The sequence below is a fragment of the Zootoca vivipara genome, chromosome 2 (assembly GCF_963506605.1).
Source record: "Zootoca vivipara chromosome 2, rZooViv1.1, whole genome shotgun sequence".
In the NCBI taxonomy this organism is placed as follows: Eukaryota; Metazoa; Chordata; class Lepidosauria; order Squamata; family Lacertidae; genus Zootoca; species Zootoca vivipara.
In genome coordinates this window covers 18369420-18388730 of record NC_083277.1, presented here as the reverse complement: position 1 = coordinate 18388730, position 19311 = coordinate 18369420, and the positions used below count along the sequence as shown (strand labels likewise).

The window sequence follows — 19311 nt, the reverse complement described above, 5'->3', positions numbered from 1 at the left end:
CAAAGGAGCTTCAGAGAGCTGGTGAATCAGGAATGGAAGCTTATCACGCAGGGCTGAGAAGCACCATCTACTAAAATTCGTTTCTCCTGTCCAACAGGCAAAAATTACAGATGTTTACTCCTCCTTTAATGCTGCTTGCCCTGTGGCTCTTTGAACTGACTTGGGCAAGTTGTGGTTGAATAAAAGGGACTATGGCATGGCTATAACCACTTGGTCTCAATGCCTCCCATGTAACTTGGATGCATTTTGGTGGCATTAACTTTCTGGTAATGTGTTTAGGACGTGGAACACATGCTTTCTACAACCTGTATAAGGAAGACCAGCAAGAACAAATTCTGGGGAGAGGCAATAGGATCTCTGTCTTTGTCTCTCCCTCCCCACCCTCAGGCACAAACACCCACTGCTGACTCCCTTGTCTACATCAGTGTCTACATCACCTTCTGTTCAGTGCTGGAAATTTCAACCTGTAGCCACAAACACAATTGCTCTGCTGCAAGGCTACTGTGAGTGACAGCAGGCTTAAAAAAAAACCCACGATACCCAAGCAGGCTTGGGGATGGAAAAAAGAGAAACTTGTTACCTGGACTATGCTTTTCAATGAAAGGTGATTGGGGGGACAGTTCCGGACCTCGTAGGAGCTGCTCTAAAAAATGGGGAAATGGTGTACACCAAGAAGAGGGAAAGCGCTTTCCTCTCCTCCCCTTGTGCACACAATTTGTGTGTGTGTGTGTGTTGTCTCGATGGAACCATCAACAGAAAGCTATTGCTTTTTTTCTCCACTGTCTGCTGAAGTCCAGTGGACACTGAGATCCCCCCACCCCCACCCCCTGGTGGCTAATGTTTTGATGTTGTCTTGAGGCCAAACCAGAATGCACCTTTAGCAACTAAAAAAAAAATATTAACAGCAGCAAATGCATGGGGTGGGGCTGAAAGAGAGCAATTCTCGGGGGACTGTAGCATGCAGGGTGAGTGAATTTAACTCGGGCTTCCTCAGCCTTGGCCCTCCAGATGTTTTGAGACTACAATTCCAAAAACATCTGGAGGGCCGAGGTTGAGGAAGCCTGATTGAACTCTTTCTCACTCCCACTGCATTCCTGGCCAAAACAAAAGCTATAGTGTCTGTGCTTTTTGCTGTACTCCCAATGAGAGTCCCCCCCCAAAAAAACAACAACCCCTTGCTGTGGTTGCTCAAGGAATTTTAGTGCCATGTCTCCATTAGTGTGTACCTGTCCGGAAGGGTCTCTGCCTTTTTTGAAAGCTGACCTGCCGCCGGTGATGGTCTCTGTATGAGTTTTCTCACTACAATAAATGTTGAGTCACACAAAACGCTGTTTGCTTCCTTCTTGGTTAGTGGGTGTAGCCAGCTAAGAAATGCAAGAACTGTTCGACAGCGGAGTCCCTCGGGAGGTTGTGGACTCTCCTTCCTGGGAGGATTTTAAAGCAGAGGTTGAATGGACATCTGTCTCGCATGATTGAGCCGAGATTCCTGCATTGCAGGGGGTTGGACTAGATGGCATTTGGGGTCCCTTCCAGCTGTACGATTCTATGATTGGACAAGGTAATGTAGGAAAGGAACCCAAAGGGTCATCGAATCCAACCCCCTGCAATGCAGGAATCTCAACTAAAGCAAAGACAAATCTCACCATTTATTAATTTCTGCAAATTAGGCTGGTAACTCTCTCCTTCCTTCTCTCCCCCCGCCCCCCCCATTTTTTTTATAACAATACAATCCAGAGTGAAACGTGGACGATAACGAAGCCCCTGCAAAAGTGAGAAGGGACAATGGTGACAGATTTTTTAAAAAACAATACATTAGTCCAGGTGGGGCGAGAGATCCGCAAGTGCTATTTTTATCTTTATTTTTTGCCTATAGTGCAATCTGTTAAGGGTGCCGGAGCCTTACTGGTGCGGGAGCACTCGAATGCCCACAGATCTCCAAGATCCCCAGCAGCACTTTCACCTTCCTTTACTCACCCGCAGGATCCCCGTCAGCTGTAACGTGGGGAAACCGGAAAGTCCCGCAAGCCGTGCATAGAACACAGCAGCTACCGGCGTTTCTGTCATCCGAGCATGCTCAGTAGATTCGCGGAAGCCGTGCTGAACCTTCCGCCCTTACTTGGGCAACCAGGACGCTGCTTCCTGGTGTTCGCACAATTAACCCTCCGGCCGCTGGGCCGAAATAGGAATAGATGAGCTTCGAGCTATGTGAACACATCATATTTTTTGCACTCGTATTTAACTAGCCTGATCAACTCTAGTCTAGAGTATTAGCGGTACATGCGAATCAAATACATTATATGCACTGGGAAAATCATGAGATTTAAAATCATGGCGTTCATCTTCTAGTCAGTTCCCTAAACCCCAAAATAGGTCAAAATCTTAACAGCTCAGGGTGGGACCGACGTTTTTAGTTTCAGCATACCTAACCTGTACTAAAGAAAAAAATGGTTCCGAATGTAAGCCACTTTGAGAGCATTTCTGGCTGAAGAGAGGGGTACAAATGCTGTATATAAATATTTTTTTCTGCTATTAAATGTCCATTTTACTCAATTTTCCAGAAATACATTTGTATTTGTACTTATGTACTGAAAATCTGGAGAGCTGCTGCCAGTCAGTGTTGACAGTACTGAGGGTGATGGACCAATGGTCTTCCTCTTTATAGGGCAGCTTCCGATGTGGAAGGGACACGACACTTTCCAGGGTGTGGGAGGTGCTTGCTCCAGTTCAGTACAAGCCATTCCTCTTGGGGAAAGAGGAAACAGAAGCTCCCCTTTGCAATGTATCCATATCTCGGAGCGAATCAGGTCTCCCAGCAAATTGCTACAGTGCACTCTGCATAGGGACCCATTTGGAAACTTAAATCAGTTCAGAATATGGTCTGCTACCCTGAGAGCTCAGTTAAACGGGGGGGGGCTCACAGTTTCAGTAAGGTAACCCCTATATTGTACCATCTCCATCATTTCTGGGCCCAATGCAAGGTAGGTTTTGACTTTCACAATGCAGTTCTCCCGAGTTTTTGCTTTGTGTAGACTGAGAGCTGGTGTGGTGTAGTGGTTAAGAGCAGTGGACTCGTAATCTGGGGAACTGGGTTTGATTCCCCGCTCCTCCACAGGCAGCTGCTGGGTGACCTTGGGTTGTCACACTTCTCTGAAGTCTCTCAGCCCCACTCACCTCACAGAGTGTTTGTTGTGGGCGAGGAAGGGAAAGGAGAATGTTGGCCACTTTGAGACTCCTTCAGGTAGTGATAAAGCGGGATATCAAATCCAAACTCCTCTTCTATCACAGCTTTCTCTACCAATTTGTTTTATTGTTCTTGTTTTTTTGTGTGCATGCCCCTTGGATACATTTGGTTGGAGGGCAGTTGAAAGAAAGAAAGAAAGAAAGAAAGAAAGAAAGAAAGAAAGAAAGAAAGAAAGACTCTATATTCTGAGATATGGAAACTCTTGTCCTCGAAGAACAGACACCACACTTTATCAAACTGGAAGTGGGTCTTGTACAACCTCTGTCCCAACTTCTTGCTCCGTAACAGGAATTCCAAGGCTGGAAGGCATAGGGCAGGCCCAGGCTGCATGAAATACCATATTCTCCCATACAAAGCTGCCCAGTCTCTGAAATCTGCAGGGGAGGCCCATCTGCAGGGGAGCAGCCCTGTTTAGAGAAGCTTTTAATGTTTGATAGATTTCTGTATTTTAATATTTTGTTGGAAGCCGCCCAGAGTGTCTGGGGGAACCCAGCCAGATGGGCGGGGTATAAATAATATATTATTTATTTATTATTATTATTATTATTATTATTACCCTCACAGACATGCAGGACAGAGCCTTTTTTGGTGGCTGCTCCCAGGCTTTGGAAGTCCTTCCCTAAAGAAACTAGACTGACTCCCTCTTTGTTCTTCCACTGGAAGGTGCAGACTGCTTTGTTCCAACAGGCCTTTGGGAACTGACAGGTTTTAAAGGAAATAACTTTTAACACCTCACTGTTTTCATTATCTGCATTTCCAGAGAGTTGCTTTAATTCTGTTAAATTTAATTCTATTAGAGTTTACAAGAAGAGATTATGGCTTAACATTATGGAATAACTTTCTGGGTCGACAGTGGAACAGACTCCCTTTGGAGGTGGTGGACTCTCCTTCCTTGGAGCAGAGGTTGGATGGCCATCTGTCATGGATGCTTCAGTTGAGATTCCTGCATTTCAGGGGGTTGGACTAGATGACCCTTGGATCCCTCCCAACTTTACGATTCTAATTGCTTTTTGGCTTTTATTGGCTGTTTGTATTTTATCCGTGTTAACCCAGACATTAAAATTACCAAAAATAACAGAGCACACACATCCCCACAAATAATGCTTGTCTAGCATCCTCTGTTCATGTCCAAAGATTTGGTCTCTTTAGATTTAGTGGGACAGGACCTTTTCTGTTCAGGCATCAAGATCGTAGCACATCTGTGGAAGGGAAGCTCACCTCTTTTCATCTCTGCTCTCCTTCTGCTAAGCAGTAAAGCCATATTGATACTTGTATCGTACAAGTTGTATGCTTTTAGGATGCCTTTTGATTACTGTACAGTGGTACCTCTACTTACGAATGTTTCTACTTACGAATGGAGCTCCGTCCGCCATATTGGCTGCGTTTTAGATAGGAGTTTTTCTACTTACGAATTTTTAGATAGGGTTGCTTCTACTTACGAATTTTTTCTCCCAATGCATTCCTATGGGATTCGACTTAAAAATTTTTTCGACTTACGAATGTGCGTTCGGAACGCATTAAATTCGTAAGTAGAGGTACCACTGTATTATGATTTGGTTGACTATACAATTTCAAGCACAGCTGATTGAAGGGGCCTTAAGAATGATTATTTTCTCTTGGCTGCATTAACTATTATTCTGTTGTTCTTACTGCTTTTTTAATATATTTTTTATGAAGTTTTCTGTTTTACAATTTAAAATATTCATTTAAACTACCCTAAAATATCATTGACTTCACCTCTTTCCATAGTTCATTTCGCATATAATAAATTCCTGCATATTTTACATAAACTAAACCATTCAGTATTCCAATATTGTTGTTGTTTAGTCATTTAGTCATGTCCGACTCTTCGTGACCCTATGGACCATAGCACGCCAGGCACTCCTGTCTTCCACTGCCTCCCGCAGTTTGGTCAGACTCATGTTCGTAGCTTCGAGAACACTGTCCAACCATCTCGTCCTCTGTCGTCCCCTTCTCCTTGTGCCCTCCATCTTTCCCGACATCAGGGTCTTTTCCAGGGAGTCTTCTCTTCTCATCAGGTGGCCAAAGTATCGTAGCCTCAGCTTCACGATCTGTCCTTCCAGGGTGCACTCAGGGCTGATTTCCTTCAGAATGGATAGGTTTGATCTTCTTGCAGTCCATGGGACTCTCAAGAGTCTCCTCCAGCACCATAATTCAAAAGCATCAATTCTTCGGCCATCAGCCTTCTTTATGGTCCAGCTCTCACTTCCATACATCACTACTGGGAAAACCATGGCTTTAACTATACGGACCTTTGTCAGCAAGGTGATGTCTCTGTTTTTTATATGCTGTCTAGGTTTGTCATTGCTTTTCTCCCAAGAAGCAGGCGTCTTTTAATTTCGTGACTGCTGTCACCATCTGCAGTGATCATGGAACCCAAGAAAGTAAAATCTCTCATTATTACATATTCCATTATTACATCCATCAAAACTTGAATTTATCTTAATGCTGCTAACATTTTTAAGTGTACTGCTTTTTAAGATGAGGTTTAACTTGGGGGGTTGTTTTATATCATGAAATATTATTTTGGCACCGTAACTTGTTAAGAGACCTGACTTCCTTGGAAGTTCGGCAGGGCAGAAGTTTCCAAAATCCATTACAAATAATTTTGCTGCATTTTGTTGCTGTAATGTATTGTTGCTACTGTTCTTATATCGGGGTTTGTTTGTTTGTTTGTCTGTTTGAACTCAGCTGCCTATTTTAAATGGACTGGTGGCAAGAAAAACGTCAAAATTTATTACGCACAAAAGTACCAAATACACACTAGGCATTGTGCGGGTATAAAATGTGCAGCTCCTTGGTGACAAGTACACACTCTAAAACAGGGGTAGGCAACCTAAGGTCCGTGGGCCCAATCGCCTTCTCAATCCGGCCCACGGATGGCCCGGGAATCAGCGTGTTTTTACATGAGTAGAATGTGTGCTTTTATTTAAAATGCATCTCTGGGTTATTTGTGGGGCATAGGAATTTGTTCATTCCCCCCCAATATATATATATATATATAGTCCAGCCCACCACATGAGCTGAGGGACAGTGGACCGGCCCACGCCTGGAAAAGGTTGCTGACCCCTGCTCTAAAACCATCGGAACAAAAAAGGGAAAATGCTTTGGGAGAGAACTTTGGACAACCTTGATGAGACTGAAACCCACCAGAGGCAATGGTGACCACTAATTTGGATAGCTTTAAAAGAGGATTAGACACTCACGTCCTGCTAGTGGGCATCTGCCTGGCTACTAGGAGAACAAGGTGCTGAACTAGATGGGCATTTGGCCTGATTCAGCAGGCCCTTCTTACGTTCTTAGGCAAAAGGTAAAGGGACCCCTGACCATTAGGTCCAGTCGTGACCGACTCTGGGGTTGCGCGCTCATCTCGCATTATTGGCCGAGGGAGCCGGCGTACAGCTTCCAGGTCATGTGGCCAGCATGACTAAGCTGCTTCTGGCAAACCAGAGCAGCACACGGAAACGACGTTTACCTTCCCGCTGTAGCGGTTCCTATCTATCTACTTGCATTTTGACGTGCTTTCAAACTGCTAGGTTGGCAGGAGCTGGGACCAAGCAACGGGAGCTCACCCCGTCACAGGGATTCGAACTGCCGACCTTCTGATCAGCAAGCCCTAGGCTCAGTGGTTTAACCACAGCGCCACCCGGGTCTCTATGCTCTTATGTAAATAAGCATAATAATATAGCACATAGCTGGCTAGTTCTGCTTGCTGCCAGAGCAAGGACACTATCTTTGCCACGCTGCGCACCAACAGAAAATACGGTAAAATGATGGACCAAACAGTCAAGGGTACTACTATAGAGCCAAATATTTATTTAGAGGGGAAAAGGGGGGCTTAAATTCACACACCTCTCAACCTATTTAAAGGCAGACAGGCAGACAAACAGTTAAGAGTGTAACTAGCACTTTTTTGTTAGCTTAAACCAGGCAACCCCAAACTCGGCCCTCCAGATGTTTTAGGACTACAACTCCCATCATCCCTGACCACTGGTCCTGTTAGCTAGGGATGATGGGAATTGTAGTCCCAAAACATCTGGAGGGCCGAGTCTGGGGGTGCCTGTCTTAAATGGTTTCTGGAGTCTACTTGGATCTCGGAATGTAATTCAGATTATAATCCTCTGCCTCCTTACCCAGGTATAAGACCACTGAATGTGATTGCTTTTGTAGGACTATTCTGCCAGCCATGCTGATGCACTTATATAAGCACACAACTGATCGCTCAAGAACAGGCTTCCTTTTATGAGCGGCGAGGGTGTGTGTGTGTGTGTGTGTGGCCTTTTTAAGCGTAAGAAGGAACAAATCCATGTGATTTAAATCCACAGAACCCTTCGGGTCATATATGAATTTTGTGCATGTGAGCTGTGGAACTAGGGAAGGGTACGGAAATCAGTTCTGTTCTCCAATAAATATGTGCCTAAATCGGTCTGGAGCAACTCAAATCAGGGGGGTGCTAATTTAAGGATGGGGAATCTGCACCCTTCCAGTTATTGTTGGACTACAACTCCCATCATCCCTGATCACTGGCCACGCTAACTGGGGCTGAAGAAAGTTGGGAGCCCAATAATGTCTGAAAGACCATAGATTCTCCATCCCTCCAGTTTATCCATGGAACCAAATTGTCAGCGTAGCAGCAGTATTGTATGAGAAAGATCCCTTTTAGGTTCGGACTGGCGTGGCCACATGACAGACGAGACACCAGGAATACATTTTAACAAACTTTATTGACTATCGTAAGAAACTGGAATACAATAAATTCAAATCGAAAAGCCCAAGTCTACAGGGATAATTGGTGAAGAAATAATACAAGGGGAAGAACAGCAGACAGAGATGTAACAAAACAGATCAATAAACAAACTAAAGAGAGAAAGCTCGAAGGAAGAGTTAATCCAGGCGGAAGAATATTTTTCCAAAATTAACTCCTTTCAATTCAGCTGGCCAAGATGAAGAGAGAGTACATTTCTGTTCGAGCTAATACTATCTGGATCCTTCTATAAATATAGAGAGAAAAGCCTTACCTTGTTCACAGGTATCTCAATCCTCGCTAGCAATGCCTTTGAGGGTCTGTCCTTCAGTATGAACATGTATGCAATGGGTGGTGGTCTTCAGGTAACAAAGATCAGAACTTTGGCCCCATGTAACCACAACTAGCTAATCCAGATTTCCAAGCTAACAGCGTTTTTGTCCTGAACCTTTCCTGAACCTTTCCTGAACCTGCACAATCTCTGGTCTTGCATTTTGCATTCAGCTTTGGCCAACTGATCTTAACCTCTGTTATGTTTCTTAAAAGATACAGGATTATAACAGGCAGGTTTACAATATTGAAGACAGTTGGCTGCTGCCAACAACTCCACTTTTGGTGGGAGTGTGGCATGGAGTTAAAAACAACTGGCAGATTACTTGCAAGTGGAAATATTTTTTTTCCTGATTTAGTTCCACATCAGTTTCAACTATGACTGATTGAGGAGGCCAACTCTTTTTTGCACACCTAGTTCAACATGAGATTTTATTTTTTAAGCATCCACATTATAAATGCTGATTTGTATATGCAATGGAGTTATTAGTATCACAATATTTATTTATTGTACCGTAATCTTAATACTAGATGGTTAACCATACAGACTACCTCGAAAACCCCACATCAACAGGAAATTGGAACATAATGAGAGGCAAATACAAAATCAACTCACAGAAAAGTGACACATCAACACTGCATTCTTGCAGGGTTGAAGAAATACAGTATAAAACATGATAGGGAAACTTAAAAAAAATATTATTGTGTTGATTTTTGTAAATTCATCCAGTCTTACATACTGTACTATTGGCGTTACCTACCTCAGAGTTTGGGGATCAGCAAATAGATAGTAATAAAAGGCCCTGTTTTCTGTTGTCCTTAGAGACTGGGAGGGTTTAAAGCAGGCATCCTTAGCAGTAGGTGAAAACCTTGAAGCAGCCACTTCCCAGTCTCTTAAAAATAAGGCAGAGTGCAAGAGCCTGGCGCAAATCAAAAATTCATTCCAGATTTAAGTGTTCTAGAATTTTATTAGATAGGGGGAGGAACAGAAATGTGTTCCACCGAGAGACAGCTGCTTTGTCAAATTCAATGCTTTTGCAAATATGCAAACTGAGAATATCAGCCACGACACTACCTATAGTATGGTGCTCCTAGTGATTCCTAAGGTTTCATATTAAGCTACAGGAGGTTAGCAAAACCTGCAACAATTTGCTATTTCCCAGCTGTGGATAACCTTATCACCTATACAGTGGTACCTTGGTTTATGTACTTAATCCGTTCCGGAAGTCTCTTCTTAAACCAAAGCGTTCTTAAACCAAGGCATGCTTTCCCATAGCAGCGGGGGAGACTCGATTTACAAATGGAACACACTCAACAGGAAGCGGAACATGTTCTGCTTCCAAGGCAAAGTTCACAAACCAAAACACCTACTTCCGGCTTTGCAGCATTCCTAATCCAAGTTGTTCATAAACTAAGCTGTTCTTAAACCAAGGTACCACTGTTATGGAGAGCCATTTGCCGCTGGGAAAGTTAGGAACAAGCTTGCAATATACTGTAGCGGAGATGGTCTATAGCAGGTCTATAAAATGGCTATCAAACGATGTTGACTAAAGTACTGGAAGTCACTCGCGGGCACCGGACTCCCCCACTAACTACTGTACAAAAGATGAAAGGTTAGCAAAAAAATAAAGACATCCGGGCAAGGGAGGGGGAAAAAAAGATTATAGCAGGCATCCCCAAACTTCGGCCCTCCAGATGTTTTGGACTACAATCCCCATCATCCCCGACCACTGGTCCTGTTAGCTAGAGATCATGGGAGTTGTAGGCCAAAACATCTGGGGGGCCACAGTTTGGGGATGCCTGGATTACAGCAACAGTACAGAGAAGCAAAGGGGTCAGATTACTAGGGAAGGTAATAATTTTTTATTATTATCATATTTGAACAACAATGTTAAAATGTCATAATGGTTCTTTCTTATGCTTGGATTGTAAATTCCTTGGAAATTAATGTTTTAAAAAATGCACCTCAAAAGAAAAAACAAGTGGCCGTGATCCTTGCCTGCACGGCGGCAGAAAGGAATCGCCGCAGGGCCTCACAAAGGCATTTTTTCGCTTTGTTCCCCACTCAGTGCCTACACCTGCACAGCCACACCGCCACCCCACGAGAGACAGGAGGAGGGCGATGTAAAACTTCTCATATCCCCACCCTCAAATCTGCTCAGCTCATGAACATGAGCTGCAGTGCTCGTTTTCTGCCACTGAGGCTGCAGCCTTATGCACCCTCCCTAGAAGTTAAGCCCCACTGAACAAAGTGGGGCTTGTTTCTTAGGAATCGTGCGTAGGTTTGCACTACATGTTCAAGCAGGCACCCCCAACCTGCGGCCCTCCAGATGTTTTGGCCTACAACTCCCACGATCCCTAGCTAACAGGACCAGTGGTCGGGGAAGATGGGAATTGTAGTCCAAACCATCTGGAGGGCCGAAGTTTGGGAATGCCTGTATTAAAGGTTGGAGGGGTGTAGTGGAAGGCAGGGAGGCCTTTTTGTTGTCGTGACAACCTGGATAGCCACTTGCACATGTGCCAGGGGTGCTCACACTGAGAAGGTATGGGGAGAACAAAAATGGCAATCATCTGCTAGGTCCTATAGCAGGCATCCCCAAACTTCGGCCCTCCAGATGCTTTGGACTACAATTCCCATCATCCCTGACCACTGGTCCTGTTAGCTAGGGATCATGGGAGTTGTAGGCCAAAACATCTGGAGGGCCGCAGTTTGGGGATGCCTGTCCTATAGGGATACCTTTACGAGCAGGCAGTCAACCCTGCCAGCAAGGACCACACCCTATAAATTAAGTTAAATAACATTTATTAAAGCTCCACACTATCCAACTAAAAAATACTTTTTATTACACTGATAGCAATTTTATCTTATTTTTTAAAAATCTCACAAGTTCGGGGTGACCTGCTAGAACAGGTATCCCCAAACTTCGGCCCTCCAGATGTTTTGGACTACAATTCCCATCATCCCTGACCACTGGTCCTGTTAGCTAGGGATCGTGGGAGTTATAGGCCAAAACATCTGGAGGGCCGCAGTTTGGGGATGCCTGTGCTAGAAGACAGCAAACAGCGGGATCTTCTATCTGTGAAACAACTGTGCTTACAAGGAAAGAATTTGTAACCAGGCCTACATGGCCAGTTGTAGCCAACTAAGTTCTACTCAAGAGTAGACCTGCTGGAATTAATAGACCTCAATGAGTCATGTCCATTCCTTTCAGTCAGTCTGGTCTGAGTGCAACCAACATTAAATATGCCCCCTTTCTCCAGTTTAGGTCCCAGATGTTGTTGGACTGCAACTCCCATCATCCCTAGCTAGCACGACCAGTGGACAGGGATGATGGGAGTTGTAGTCCAACAACATCTGGGGACCCAAGGTTGAGAAAGGCTCCCCTATAGGTCTACTCAGAAGCAAGCCCTCTTGAATTCAGCAAGTTTTACTCCCAAGCAAGAAAGTACAGGATTGCAGATGGAAACTGTTTTAAGAAGCACGGGTTTCCCCACTGAGGAACAGAAGAAGCTGGGTGGTTGTTTCCTATGGATCTCCTGGGAACAAGGGGAAAAATTCCTAACACAGGAAATAAAGTATCTTTGAAGAGAGGACGTCACAACAAACAACAATGGAGAGTTACATTTTTGCTCATTTCTGAAATTCCCATGAAATGCAGGTATTAAGTGTTCCTTCCTGCTCCTCAGTTGCATTTCTGATTTTACAGTTGAAGCACCCCCTTTTTTTAATTAACCCCCCCACCTCCCCAAATAAAAGCAACAAGGGATTCCTAATCAGGAATTCCCAGCACCCTCACTGATCTACATGGATTCCTTGGGGAGGGGGGGAAGCAACGACAAACCAAGCAGCTTCCAAAAAAAATGGCTTTTAATTTTAGACATGGCAGGCGGTACCAAACCGTGGGAAACTTCTTGACCTGGCTTCTGCCACCGCACAGTTGCTCTGATACGCACAATGGGAGAGACAGATCCTCGACTCCGTCCCTCAGTCAACACAAAGCTCATTCAAGCCTCCTCTTTAAAACTCCATGATTAAAAGTGGAAGGAGGATCCCCTGGTGCTCATTACTATTCCGTCGCAGGAAAGGAAGGGTCAGTCGGAAACAGCCAGCCCGTTTGCCACTCAGCTTCCCCCATGTCTCACGAAGACGGGCACTCCATCTTTATCTCAACTATCTGGGTTTCTGGAAGGGCATCGCCCGACGGACTAGAATCTGCAAGGCCGACGAGAGCGGCAGGGTCGCTGCCCTTCTCTCCTTGGCCCCAGGGACCACCAGGAGCGGGTGACCAGGTAGCGGCCACAGGAGACGTGTCGGCTTCGGCCAGGGAAGCCCCGAGGCTCCCGTCCTTGACGTGGACTCTCTGGTGGGACACGAGTCGCGAGCTCCGAGCGAAGCATTTCCCGCAGTCGGGGCAGGTGTAGGGCTTTTCTCCTGTGTGGATCCTCTGGTGAGTGACGAGGTCGGCGTTGATGCGGAAGCTCTTGCCGCAGATGTGGCACTCGTAAGGCTTCTCCCCGGTGTGGATTCTCTGGTGTTTGATGAGGTCGGAGCTGTAGCTGAAGCTCTTGCCGCAGATGCCGCAGGGGTAGGGCCTCTCCCCGGTGTGGACCCTCTGGTGGCAGATGAGGTGCGAGCTGCGCTTGAAGCCCTTCCCGCAGTCGGGGCAGGCGTAGGGCTTCTCCCCCGTGTGGTTCCTCTGGTGGGTCACCAGGTCGTAGTTGACCCGGAAGCTCTTGCCGCAGATGGAGCACTCGTAGGGCTTCTCGCCCGTGTGCACCCTCTGGTGGCGGATGAGGTGCGAGCAGTCGCGGAAGCGCTTCCCGCAGATCCCGCAGGGGTAGGGCCTCTCCCCGGTGTGGACCCGCTGGTGGGAGATCAGGTGGGAGCTGCGGGTGAAGCTCTTCCCGCAGTCGGAGCAGATGTACGGCTTCTCCCCGGTGTGGCTCCTCTGGTGGTTGACCAGGTCGTAGTTGGAGCGGAAGCTCTTCTCGCAGATGATGCACTCGTAGGGCTTCTCGCCCGTGTGGACCCGGCGGTGGGACATGAGCTGCGAGCTCTGGGAGAAGCCCTTCCCACACTCCAGGCAGATGTAGGGCTTCTCCCCGGTGTGGACCTTCTGGTGGGAAACCAGGTCGGAGCTGAAGAGGAAGTTCCGGCCACACTCCAGGCAGGTGAAGGGCTTCTCGTCCGTGTGCGTCTGCATGTGGTCGGCCAATTCCGCCGGCTGGCTGAAGCCTTTGCCGCACACGGGGCACGTGTGCGGCTTCTCCTCTTTGTGGACTCGCTGGTGTTCGGAAAGGCAGGAGCTCCCATTGAAACACTCCCCGCAAACAGGACAGATATACTGCGTCTGCGATGGGCAGACGCCCCCGGCCTCGTTCCCCAGGGCGTCTCCGTTGACGGAAAAGGAGTCGTTCTCCAGTTCTTGGGCAGAGCTCCTGGGGTCCGTCTCCGAACTGCTCTCGCTGATTTCCCCTCCCTCCAGCTCGAGGTCTGGGGAGGCCACCCTGTGGCAGCTTTCCGACCGCGCCCCATGTAGTTCTGCCAGCTTAGGGCCTCCCTGCTGAGAAGTCCCTTCCTCCTCCTCATTCACCATCCTTTCACCTGCTGGAAAGGAAAGAGGGAAAAAAAGAACCCGCAAGGCATTCAGTATTATTCATTGGCATTGTGTTCAGGTGGGCTCTGGTCTACAAAAGCTTGTGCTGCAAAACCATTGGTAGGCTGCAATTCTAGGCGTGCCCCACGGAAAACAGGGAGGCCTGCTTGTGAGGAAGCATGTGTAGGATTGCATTGCTTGTCTTGAACAGGGTGAGCAACCAATGGCCTTCCAGATATTGCTGTTCCCATCGTCCCCGGGTCACTGGACATGTCAGCAGAGGTTGATGGGAGCTGGAGTCCAGCAACATCTAGAGGGCTACAGCCTCACCATGGCTGACCTTGGGAGATCTTTGTGGTTTGCTCATCATCAAGTTAGAAGTCCACACTGTAAGGAACCAGTGTGGCGTAATGGTTAGGGTGCTGGACTAGGTCCTGGGAGAGCAGGGTTCAAATCCCCGACTCAGCCACGAAGCTGACTGGGTGACCGTCTCTTAGCCTAACCTACCTCACAGGGTTGTTGTGAGGATGAAATGGGGGAGAACCATGTACTTCAGATGCTTGTAGGTAAAATAAACAAACCCAATTCCAGAAACAAAGATCAACTATGTAAATTGCACAAGTGGATTTTTTTATTTTATTTGCAGAGTTGCATTGTTTGGAACGTTTAATCCAGGGGTCCCCAGACTTACCGCGCAGCGGGCCGGTGCAGCACACGGAAACACAGTTTACCTTCCCATTTGGAGCGGTACCTATTTATCTACTTGCACTTTGGCGTGCTTTCGAACTGCTAGGTTGGCAGGAGCAGGGACTGAGCAACAGGAGCTCACCCAGTTGTGGGGATTCGAACTGCCAATCTTCTGATCAGCAAACCCTAGGCTCAGTGGTTTAACCCACCACGCCACCCACGTCCCTTAACTGCAGTTAAGCATTATACAAAAAGTGGTGCTACCTGCGGCTAAGGATAACTCATCCTTAACAAAGGTTGCAAACTCTGGTTTAATGCATGGTGTTCAATTCTTGTTAAGTGGAAACTGCTGACATTACTCCTTTATTAATTACTGTTGTAGCAGGAGAGGAGGCACAGAGAGGAAAGAGGACATGATCCTATAACTCACCCACCCCCAACTCTTAACAATGGTTGAAAGGACCCCTTTCAGCGCATCTCCAGTGATATAGAGCAAGAGCAGGCAATTCTTGAACTTCCTGCCACTCCCATACTTGAAAATTACTAAACTGCTTTTTTTTGCTGCTGTTGTACAAACAGGAGGACATACCAAACTGATATTAGGATCTGCATCCCAAAACAAAGAAGATGTTCTCTCCACAAATGTGGGGTTGTTGTTTTTAAACAGCCAGACCTGTTTTGGCCAGTTGTTATTTAAATGCCTTCTTCAGTGGTCAAAGTGAAAAACACAGACAGCAGGAGATATCTGCTTGTTGTCTCACCTCTTCACATTAACAGGCAATACTGTACCATTAGCAGAGATCTCTGCAGGCTATTTTTCAGTTTTGGCCCCTGAAGTAGGCCTTTGAATACGTAACAATGGGCTACAACACCTTGGATCCTTCCTTTGGGATGCTCACTGGTTTGTGCTATCAGTGGTTCCAAATCGGTGGTCCAAGGACAGGTCTGTAGCACCATTCACATATATTAAAAACCTACTATTTTCTCTCCCCCCCCCTCCTTTGGGGGCTCCATGGCTTGGCTTTTGAAAAACGGGGACCACAGTAGCTAATTGGGAACCATTGCTGAATATTGCAGTCATGCAGTGCTCTGCCAGCCTATTCAATATACCAGCCTGCCTTGTTCTTTGTCACCAAATATGGACCAGTTTTGAGGACGTTTGAGCCACAGGAATATATAAAAGGCCACTCTGAAAACATTTTAAGCATCCTTTTTTTTGTATACTGACAAGGGGAGGTACACATCCTGGATGTTGTGCACTCACTGGGAGTGCTACACCTATTGTTTCTTTCAAGCTGCATGACCGCTGCATACTCAAACTCCTCTCTCCAATCATGAGAACTAGAAACTTCATTAAAAAGACGATGGAGCGATTTGCCTCAAGGGCCTTTCCCGTATCACCGAACCATGCCCATCAAACACAGAAAGCTCCAGTTTGGGTGTAGTCGTCCTGAAGGGCCTAATTCTGCCAGTCTCGGCCTCCTATCTGCAACCTGGGGATTATAAAACACACCCATTTTACGGGATTGTTGTTGAGGATTAATGCGGAAAACCTCGCGCAGTTGTCACGAGGGTTATGGAGCTTCGGGGGCGGCGGATCCTCCGATTTGGAACAGAAACAACAAGAAGCTGTTCCTGGGATCCTTTGTTGGCAACACCTTAAAAAACCCCACAAACCATTATAGCAATAATTTGCAAGCGGGAAAACAATAGGAGACCAGGTGGAGGCAAAACAACGAGGCTACTAAGCCCAGGCCAACCCAGACTCGAGCAAAGCCGGCGGCAGGGGATTGCGAAACACAAGCCATCCCCGCTCCCTTCCCGGGGCTGATCGGACCGGGGGGGGGGAGGAGATCAGCCGAAGGAAGGATTTAGCCCCGGAGATCTGGCGATAAGCAGCGCTTTAAGCGCTCGATGGCGGCGCCACAGGCCCTCCCCGCAGCGCAGTCCCCGCGATCCCTCGGTTACTCACCAGCAACGGGCGAGAGCAGCTGGGATTTGCAGGGGAGGTCCGATCCTACACGCGAAAGCACCCCGCGCGTAAAGACGCGCGCAGTAGAAGCAGCCGCGCAAAAACTGAAGCTCGCTGTGTCTGCCAAAAGCAAAAAGGAGCCGTGCACCATCGGCCGCCCTCTCTCCGCCCGCGCTGGCTGCTCAGGGGTTACTGCGGCGAGATCCCTTCGATCCGGCCCCAGGCAGCCAATCCCGGCGTCGGACGCGAGCTGAGTCAGGCGCAGGAAGCGCAACCTCGGCAAGGCTACTCGGAGCAGCAGGGCGGCCTCTTGCAAAAGCCGCCAGGAATAATCCGGAGACCTCTGCTGGCCTCGCCGAGCAAAAGCGTCGCCTGCAACCCCAGAGCCACTTCTTTTACCTGAAAAGGAGGGAGGAAGCTCCGTTGAACTCTGCGCCTTTTTCTTTATGGCACTTTTTCCTCCTCCAAGGAACTGAAGGTGCTGCAAGTGGTTCTTCTCCCTGTCCTCGTTTAATCCCCCACAACAACCCTGCGAAGTAGGTTAGGTTGAGAGGCAGCGATTGGCACAAGGTCACCCAGTGAGCTTCGTGGTTGAGTGCGGATTTGAACTAAGGCAAAATGCGATTGATGCTTTTGAGTTGTGGTGCTGGAGGAGACTCTTGAGAGTCCCATGGACTGCAAGAAGATCAAACCTATCCATTCTGAAGGAAATCAGCCCTGGGTGCTCACTGGAAGGACAGATCGTGAAGCTGAGGCTCCAATACTTTGGCCACCTCATGAGAAGAGAAGAATCCTTGGAAAAGACCTTGATGTTGGGAAAGATGGAGGGCACTAGGAGAAGGGGACGACAGAGGACGAGATGGTTGGACAGTGTTCTCGAAGCTACGAACATGAGTTTGACCAAACTGCGGGAGGCAGTGGAAGACAGGAGTGCCTGGCGTGCTATGGTCCATGGGGTCACGAAGAGTCGGACATGACTAAACGACTAAACAACAACAACAAAATGCGATTATTCTTTTCTTTCCATCTGGTGCTGAAGAAGTCCTTCGAAGCAATCCATTACAATGTAATGCAGCCTAACAGGATGGCCCTTCTGGAAGGGAGTTGTAAGGGACCCAGAGGATCATCTAGTTCAGGCACCCCCAAAGTCGGCCCGCCAGATGTTTTGGGTCTACAATTCCCATCATCCCTGACCACTGGTCCTGTTAGCTAGGGATGATGGAAGTTGTAGTCCCAAAACATCTGGAGGGCCGAGTTTGGGGGTGCCTGATCTAGTCCTACTCCCAAATTATTATTTTAAAAATTATTTTATTAATTTTCCAAAATATTACAAATCAAACCAAATTAAATTAAAATAAAATAATTTCTGACGTCTATTCCAACTATGCAGCTGTCCCACAGGGAGGAATCAAATCTGCAATCCTGGCATTATCAGCACTGTGTTCTAACCAACAAAGCTATACAAGAGCTCTCTCTCTCTCTCAAATATTCTTTATTGGTTTAAAAATATACAAGAGCACTCTCAATAAGTTAATTCCTCTTACATGAAGTGATGTCCCACACAGGCTGCCTTGGTGGATATAAGGAATGAAAGCTATGTGAGGCACACAGACCATCAGCATCACACAGCGTGCATCAAGCAGCCTTTTACTGTACCCCCCCCCCCAAGATGCCAGAATATCATGCCCCCCTCCAAATTATCTGCTTAGTTCGCTCCATGTTTCTCAAGCATAGGCACTTGCTTCTTACCTGTTTATCACTGTCCCCCCCTTGCAGAAGCTATCAAGCAATAATGGGCTCAAGCCCATCTCTTATTACCTCACTTCCTGAGAGGGAAGGTTGGGTCATCCTCACTTGTTACATAAACAAAAGGCTCAGCAGCCACTCTGGCTATCTAGAAGCAGATTTGTAGACCCCCCCCCCCCGGAAAAGCCTAGGCCTAGATCAGGATCTGTGGCCCTCCAGATGTTGTTGGACTCCAGCTCACATCATTGCAGATCACTGGATGTGCTGGCTGGGACAACATCTGCAGTTGTCCAGGCATTGATAACCTCAAGATTAGAGTACTGCAACACCCTCTATGTAGGGCTACCCTTGAGGTTGGCCCAGAGGCTGCAGCTGGTACAGAAGACGGCAAGGTCGCTTCTGGGGGGAAATTACAGCCAGCCGCTTGGCTTGTGGGGTTTGACCTGGCTGCTAATTTATTTATTAAATTTATATGCTGCCCCCTTCATCCAAAGATCTCGGCATAAAAATACAAAACGAAAACACAAAATGCATAATAGAAGAACAAAACAAAACGATCCCATGACCCCCCCCTTTCCCAGAAACACATTTAAAAGCTAATCTGCTACCAGTTCAAGGTGTATCACACATATAAGGCCCTATGCAGCTCAGGACCAGATTACTTGAGAGACCACCTTCTCCCTTATACACCCAGTATGTAAGCCAGAGAGCTTTTTCTGCGAGTTCAGAAGTATCAGAAACTTGCTCCACAGTAATGCAGAGCAAAGCTTTATGTCTGGCTGCCCCTGTCCTGTGGAACAGCATTCTTGCAAACATGACAGGTGCTCACTCTCTGCACTTTCCAGAAACAATTGAAGGCATTTTTCTTCTGACAAAGACTTCCTAGCTAGATGAATATGTCTCTGTCATGTGTGTCTGCTTTGTGCTGTTTTTAAATGTATCCACTGTTAGGTTTTTTTAATGCATCTGTTGT

At 47.0% G+C, this 19311-nt stretch overlaps 1 protein-coding gene across 1 annotated transcript in view; it reads right to left on the bottom strand.

Annotated features, from left to right (window-relative positions):
- LOC118080930 (zinc finger protein 271-like) overlaps positions 1–17795 on the bottom strand; it is a 36353-nt gene extending 18558 nt beyond the window's left edge. Inside the window, exons 1-2 of the mRNA XM_060270874.1 lie at positions 16593–17795; positions 12708–13944 (exon numbers count right to left, since the gene is read on the bottom strand). Coding sequence (XP_060126857.1) covers positions 12708–13944; positions 16593–16743 — 1388 coding nt within the window. The 5' untranslated portion in view covers positions 16744–17795. The remainder of the gene's footprint in view (positions 1–12707; positions 13945–16592) is intronic.
- Positions 17796–19311: the final 1516 nt, after the last annotated feature.